The sequence below is a fragment of the Orycteropus afer genome, unplaced genomic scaffold (assembly GCF_000298275.1).
Source record: "Orycteropus afer afer isolate SDZICR_OR568_19922 unplaced genomic scaffold, OryAfe1.0 scaffold00192, whole genome shotgun sequence".
Taxonomy (NCBI): Eukaryota; Metazoa; Chordata; class Mammalia; order Tubulidentata; family Orycteropodidae; genus Orycteropus; species Orycteropus afer.
The window spans coordinates 2,812,699-2,820,772 of NW_006921779.1; the positions used below are offsets into that span (position 1 = coordinate 2,812,699).

The 8,074-nt window shown below is 39.7% G+C and overlaps 1 protein-coding gene across 1 annotated transcript in view; it reads left to right on the forward strand.

The window, feature by feature from the left end:
• Positions 1 to 3,328, forward strand: part of SNIP1 (Smad nuclear interacting protein 1) — a 19,810-nt gene extending 16,482 nt beyond the window's left edge. Inside the window, exons 3-4 of the mRNA XM_007947625.2 lie at positions 1,513 to 2,108; positions 3,064 to 3,328. Coding sequence (XP_007945816.1) covers positions 1,513 to 2,108; positions 3,064 to 3,328 — 861 coding nt within the window. The remainder of the gene's footprint in view (positions 1 to 1,512; positions 2,109 to 3,063) is intronic.
• The last annotated feature ends 4,746 nt before the right edge of the window (positions 3,329 to 8,074 follow it).

Genomic DNA, 8,074 nt, shown 5'->3' on the forward strand with positions numbered 1-8,074 from the left:
GTAACTGGGAGCAGGGTCCTGTTCCCAGAAAAAAGTTCCTACCGTCCCGAGAGCCAGCTGGATGTGGGGTAACTGGTCTTAGAGAAAAATTCCTTCCAGCCCAAAAAGTGGCTGGGAACAGGGTGCCTAGTGCTGGGACCGGTGGGTTGGGTAGGAGATAGCCTTACTGCCATTCACTGAGAGGGTATGGAGTACAAGGGGAATGTCGCACCTTGATTGCCCATGCAGCCCTCTGCAAGCAGAGTTGATTCTTAGGTTGCTGTCCAGATGGGACTGCAGCTCTGTTTGTTTCCTTATTTGCTAACATTCTTCTACTAGTTGGTATTTAATCTACTTCTTTACCCTTCCCTTGGAAGCTCAGAGTTCCACCATTATCTTCTGTGCTGGTTTCAACTGGTTTCTCATTTCCTTGTTGTAGAGGGTCTGTCTAGAATTCAGGTTGCTGGCTGTAGGAAAGGCTTTCTCTCTGTGCTGGCTCAGGAGGAAGATTTTGTCTCTTTGTGCTTCTGCTCCTAGGCAGTTTTCATGTAGCTTGGCATCTCTCTTCCCCTGTGTCTGCTACTCACTTGCTTGTTTAATTTCTTATATCACAAAAGAGATTGACTCAAAACACACCCTACAGTAATCCTGTCCATTAACAGACTACCTGTTCCCAGATGGGAGTATAACCACAGGCATAGAAGTTAGGATTTACAACACATGGTTTGGGGGATACAATTCAGTCTATAACAGAGAGGATTTGTGGGGAGGATTTACCTGGGAAAAAAGTTATTGATGTGTTGTGAGCCTCACCCTTTCAAGGAAGGAAGGTGAGAGGTGCCTGTTCCATCTCAAGCCTAGTTAAAAGGGTTTTAGGGGGACTACTCAGAAAGCTTGATATATGTTCTCTGTGGTGGGGGACAATTAGACCAGTGTTGGACTACTGCCTGGAAATCTAAAAGTCAAGGAAGGATGGTCTTACTGATCACTCACACCACATTTTTGCATATTTTTTAAGTTTATTCCTAGGTGGTGGTGGTGGTGGTTGTTATGTGCCATCGAGTCAGCCCCAACTCATAGCAACCCCTCCTTGGGTTTCCGAGGCAATATCACTACAGTAGTAGATTGTCCAACCTTCCTTCCGAGGAGTGGCTGGTGTATTGGATAATTTTTCTTACTTATACATGACTACTTAACTCTTTGTAAGTTCTTTTTTTCTGTATAGTCCTTTAAGTTTGCCTACTTGCCTTTGTTCTGGAAGGGAAGAAATTATTTTTCTTTCTCCTTTCTGTACCAAATAGTCCTTCGTTTTTAGGACTATGAACATGGGCTGGTACTGTTAGAGCTAAAGTTAAAAAGCATCATGGGATTCATGGTCTTCAGGGCCTGGCAAGGGACTGTAGCCACCTTAGATAACTTCTGTGGAAAATTTTATTTTGAATGCCTGAGTCCCAATTACAAATGAACTTTTGGGTATAATTTGTTTATAGATTATGGGCTGCCTCTGATTTACTGAATCTGCTTGAATTTTAGGAGCGTGAAGATCATCCCAGGAAAGGACGGGAAGATCGGCAGCACCGAGAACCATCAGAACAGGAACACAGACGAGCTAGGAACAGTGACCGTGAGAGACACAGAGGCCATTCCCACCAGAGAAGGACCTCTGATGAAAGGCCTGGGAGTGGCCAGGCTCAAGGACATAGAGATATTCAGAACTTGCAGGCTCAAGAAGCAGAGAGGGAGTTTTATAATGCTAGACGACGGGAACATCGCCAGAAGAATGAAGTTAGCAGCAATGATAACGAGTCTCAGGAATTGGTTCCTCGACCTGGCGGTAACAGTAAAGAAAAAGAGGTTCCCGTTAAAGAAAAACCAAGCTTTGAACTCTCTGGGGCACTTCTTGAGGACACCAACACCTTCCGGGGTGTAGTCATTAAATATAGTGAGCCCCCAGAAGCACGTATTCCAAAGAAACGGTGGCGTCTCTACCCCTTTAAGAATGATGAGGTGCTCCCAGTTATGTACATCCATCGACAGAGTGCCTACCTCCTGGGTCGACACCGCCGGATTGCAGACATTCCTATTGACCATCCCTCTTGTTCTAAGCAACATGCAGTATTTCAGTATCGGTAATTACACATTTGCAGAAAGAAGTGGAAATGCTAGCAGAAGCTGAATGTCTCAGTTAGTTAGGATTACTAAGATTTGTGTGTATCTGTATGCAGGAGAATCTCAGACCCCACATACCTAATATTTATTTTTAATATTACTAATCTCATTGCCCTTTGAGTAATCCCTTAGTTTGTATAAGAACATTGGGCTTGACATTTAGAAACTCAGATTTTGACTTCTACCACTGCCTCTTACCAGGAATTTGAATTTGGGCATGCCACTCCCTGGGCCTCAGTTTCCTCCCACCTCACAGAGCTATTGTGAAAGTTATATGGGAATATAACTGAAAATGCCTGGCATATGTGTTAGCTGAATCTTGATAGTTTGCATAGTACAGCTCTTTTTTTGAGCTTCACAATTGTCCTGTGAGATGGATAGCACAGATGTTAATATACCCATTTGACAAATGAAAAAACTGAAGCTCAACAAAGCCCATTGAGTTGCCTAATAAATGATAACTATACTAGAACTCTGGCTCAAATCCAGCTCCCTTGAATCTGAAGTCCAAGTCCACTGTGTTTTCTCATTTGGACAGAACCTAAAATATGTTGTGGTATAGGTGAGAATTGATTATAAACAACACAAAAATGTATTTTCTTAACCATAGCAAGAAACCTGGATTCAGATCAGAACTGTAGGGTCTGGTTTTGATTCTGCATTTCAAACTTTTATCTTCAAATAGACTTTTTCCTCCCAGTGGCTAGGTCTCACCTTTTCTACTAAATATATCTAAACTGCCTATCCACTTTTCTGCTCCAAGGCCATTCTTGCTCCTTGATTTCCTAGAATTTTAACTTAAACTGTGTTTAGGCCAAGCTATTACATCATCTAAGCTGTATTAGTGAAGAGCCTTAGAGAGGCTGGATGATCTGAGACAGGCCGTTGCTCATATGCTCTCCTTTATCTCTGTAGGTTGGTGGAGTACACCCGTGCTGATGGGACAGTTGGCCGCAGAGTGAAGCCCTACATCATTGACCTTGGCTCAGGCAATGGGACCTTCTTAAACAACAAGCGCATTGAGCCACAGCGTTACTATGAACTAAAGGAAAAGGATGTGCTTAAATTTGGGTTCAGCAGCAGAGAGTATGTCTTGCTTCATGAGTCCTCTGACACTTCGGAAGTAGACAGGAAAGAAGATGAAGATGACGAAGAGGAGGAGGAAGTGTCTGACAGCTAGCAAACTAAGAAAAGTCTCAGACTATTGAGAGACCTTTTCCTTCTTGGAAGGCTTTGGGATTGACTCAAAGAGCACCAAGGTGCTCTCTGTAATGCCTCTTACTGCCTTAAGTCTTTCCTCTGTTGCAGATCAGCTTGTGTTACTGACTTTTGAAAACTGACTTTTGTTTGGTTGAACTTTTTTTCTGTGGCACATCAGCCACATCTATGCCTGTGGTCATTTGTTTTCAGAACAGTCTCACCAATTGCAACACATCGTGTTTTAGTGGAAGCATTTATGGCTTTAGTTGGTGCTTTTAAAACTGCTGCCTAGGAAACTATAAACCCTTGGTTAAAGGGGGAATTACGGCTTGTTCTCTTTGTACAGTTACTTTATTTATATAGTTGTTAAATTTTGTGGACCAGGTTTTGGTTTTGGGACAAACCCCTGAAGCTTTGGTTATCACCCAAACAGCCTCCAGTATATACCAAAGCTTTGACCTGGTTGAGCTCTTGAGTCATAGAAGTTGATTTTGCACTTAGTTTTTTTGACATGGGAATTTACCACATGACCTCATTACAAACTGTTTAACTTAAACAGCTACTTTCTGAAGCCCACTTGAGCATATGACTGGACAGGAAGATCATGACTACTGCCAGCAGGTACTGATTTAATGTCACCAGAGGCTGAAATGGGTCATGGATCTGTTCCCTATGCGAGGATTCTTGATTTCTCCATGGAGCATGTACTTAACAATTTTGATCATCTTATTCTTCAACTTTTGCCTTTTTATTCAAATGTCAATTTTTTTTTTTTTTTTTCTTTGAGAAGTACGTGTCACTCGTGTGGCAGGGTCCTTGCTGAATCCTAACAACAAGTGTACATGTCCAAAAGAGCTTATGTATTTCACATTTCATCTTGGAAAAAAATGTTGAGAGATTGTATTTACCTTCCCAAGGCTGGAAAGTAGGGGAATCGCCCAATTTCCTAATTTTCTACCAGAGGAATATGTGTAGGTAGGAAATTATTGTCCGCTTACATATATATATATATATATATATATATATATATATATATATAGTGTGCGTGTGTGTATATATATAAATTTGTGTGAAGGAGCTGTATACTGATTTTCATATGAGACTGTTTTGTGATGTAATTGTAATAACTACATTATAGGCAAAGGCCTCCCTGCATTTGAAGAGCAGGTTTTCATTTATATGTATTTTTGGGAAGAAAAAAATAATAAAATTTGTAAATATAGCCCCATTTCAAAGGGTAATACTTTCCTAGCATAGAGAACCTTGTGTTAATCTGTTTGCTGCTAAAGGAGTCTTTGTATGAGTATATTTGAGGTAAACAGATGATTATGTAGTGTCTTCTGCAGAGAGAGCAGGAATGCCAAAGCTGATTACCTACAGTGGAATCCAGATCTTTTTGACCTAGGTCAGTGTTGGCCGGGTTGAAGCAGCAAGGCTTTCTGAATTGCTGGTGAAGAGTTTTTCCTTCCCAGAAGAGTCAGACCATGGCAGGTTCTACATGGTTAGCCTCCTAATAGTTTATCCCTGTCCCTGCCATTTCACCCTCAGGTGATGGGAGAGGCGAAGTAAAAGAAGAGATGTAACTCACTCAGTGCTGCTACTAACTACTCCTGTTGGGTTGAAACTTCACATACTATTAAATTAGACAATTGTTTTTATATTATGGTCTCACCCATATGTATTCCAGGCTAAAATACTGACTAATGTAGAGAGGGACAGCTGAGTAATCAATGAGCTTAAAGGTTCCCTTTGAAGAGTGAACACTTTATTAAATAAAGTCAATTAGATGAAAGGTAAGATGGTGCAACCATGTAAGATGATTAGCGTTTCCCCTCCTAATTAGCTCCACATTGACAACTATAACTGTTATTTGTGCCATGGTTTACATTACGTATGTGCATATCTAAAAAGTAGATTTAATTTTGATGAAATTTTCTACCTAGTACCTCCCTCCAGGGCCTCCTTGTTCATTCGTACTGCTACACTTGCTTCCTGGTAGCCTTGGGCTTGGCTTCAGATACTGTCCTGGTGGGTACTGTGATAGATGACCACTTTGCCCACATTTTTCAGCATATGGTCCTAATTGTACAGTAAGCTTTTGCTTTATTGAGGACTAGCTCCCTGGATTAAGAGATTCTTTATGACAGACATCTGGAAAAGTGTTTTTTTTTTTTTCCCTTCCTTCCCAATCCCCCTTGTTTTGAAGAAGAGGGTCAAAGATAAGACATCACCCATCTCCAAAGCCAGATATCACCAGAAGACTTCCATTTGAAGTTGACACAGTCTTAAAGTCTTTCTTCTTAAATTATGCATTCTGTTTAGAAACTCCTGTTCATCTTAGCTGTTTGCAGCTTCTTCCTTCTACACTTTTTTCCCACCCTGGCTGCCTTATTTGCAAATCATTGCTGTTAAAACTAACCTAACTGCAAAACAATCCTTTCCTTATACACCCTTCTGCCAAGTCTTTTGTGTTAGTCCACAGTTCTGTTGAGGTATGGGATAGAATCTTCAGATTTTCCCATCAAACTGCTTCAGTCTTCTAGTTTCCTCTCTGACATTGACAAAGGACATCTCAGTAAGTCCAATGTGTGATGTAACTTTCAAATACTTTTACTGAGTCCTGGTGATACTAAAGTGAAAGAAGAAAACAGTTCACATAACATTTTAAATTTTTTTTTTTTAAGAATTTGTATTGCGTATACCAGTATACGGTAGCTCTGATGGTGTAGTGCCTAAGGCATTTGACTGCTAGCCAGAAGGCTGACGGTTCAAACCCACCAGCTACTCCTTGGAAGGAAGGTTGGGCAATCTACTTCCATAGTGATACCGCCTCAGAAACCCAAGGAGGGGTTGCTATGAGTTGGATCTGACTCCACGATAGTGGTTGTGTTGCATTTGCGTATACCAGTATATGATATAACTTGGTTTTAAAAAGTTTAGAGCTTATATATATTTCAGGCTAATTATTATTTCAGAGTACACAGATGGTTATATTTTTTAACATCTACCCTTGTGGAAATTAGTTAAGGATCTGAAGAATGAAATAATGGGTTAATCACAGCCTAAATGTGACACACAGCACACCACTAATGCCTGCTAATGAAATAGTGTTCTGAGTCCACAATGTTCGTGGGTGTGTGAATTTATATCAAGCGAAAAAGCTACTCAAAGTTTTAGAATTTAAAACTTACTTTGTCTTGGGTAAAGTTTCTGGTATATTTATCAAATGGGAAACAATTAAAAAAAGAAGGTTGATTTATTCACATTTACTCTAAAGAGCACAAACAAGCCAGAACTGCCTGGTTCAGAATCCTACCTCAAAAGATGTACATGTTTTTGAGCATGTTTGGCGACTGAGTGCTAATGGGCACAGAGTTTCTTTTAGAACAAAAATGTTCTAAAATTAGATTGTGGTGATGTTTGCACAATCTTGTGAATATACTAAAAATAATTTAGTACACTTTTAAATGTGTGAATTGTATGGCATGTGAATTATATATCAATAAAACTTTTTTTTTTTTTAAACCCTACCTTTCATTCATAAAAGGAGCCCCCATAATGCAAATGGTTGAGCACTTGACTACTGACCTAAAGGTTGGTGGCTCGAGCCAACACAGTGGCTCTGCAGGAGAATGACTAGACAAGAAACTCCTGTGGAGCAGTTCTGCTGCCAGCTTACTGTGATGAACCTGTTGCCATCTTGTTGATCTGATGTGTAGTAATCCCATATGTTAGAGTAGAACTGTCCATAAGATTTTCTTGGCTGCAGTCTTTATGAAAGCAGATCACCAGGCCTTTCCTGTATGGGTTCAAACTGCCAGCCTTTAGATTAGTAGTCAAAGCACACTAGAGAACAATGCACCGTAAGTCAGAAACGGTAAAAAAAAATAACAGTGATTCTAAGACTTCACATAACTAGAATTAGAAGATAAAGACCATAAAATATGCATGGCTACTGTTGACTAAGAAAGACAAAAATACCCACAGGGAACAAAAAATGAAACAGGTAAAATGAGAAATTAAAAGTTCAGCTAGAACTTTCAGAAGTAAAAAAGACAATTGTAAACCCCTCAGTGGGTGAGTTTAAGAGCAGTTTAGATGCACCTTCAGGGAGAATTAGTGAACTGGAAGGTAGGTCAAAAATGACTATCAAACAACCAAACCCACTGCCATACGTGCACATAAATTTAAAAACATGATAAAATGAACTGATTCCTCGAGAAAACTACCAAAACTCATCTGGTAAGAAATAGATCATCTAAAAACATACGATTAAAAGAAATGGCATTTGTAATTAAAAAGCTTTCCAAAAATCTCCAGGCTCAAAAAGTCTTCCCTGGAAAATTCCACCAAATATTTCAACAAGAATTAGCACCAATTCTACATGTACCATCTCTTTCAGAAAATAGAGAACACTTCCCAATTCGTTATATGAGATCAGTATTACTTTGACACCAAAACCAAACAACTAGGTGGAACACAAAAACAAAAGCTCATAGAAGACAAAAATATTTATGAATCCCTGAGGACAATTTCAAAATTTACTTCCTTTTTAAAGCGTAATGAATCAGACTTCCATTGATGAACACTCAAGGTTAATTGGTGCAAATCATCCTGGTGTTGCTAGTGCTGAAATTACTAAAGCAATACAAATATAACAGAATTTCTTCCAAATTCTGCATCCATTCCTTGCTGTAATAAACAAATTAATGGTGAAGAAAGTGAA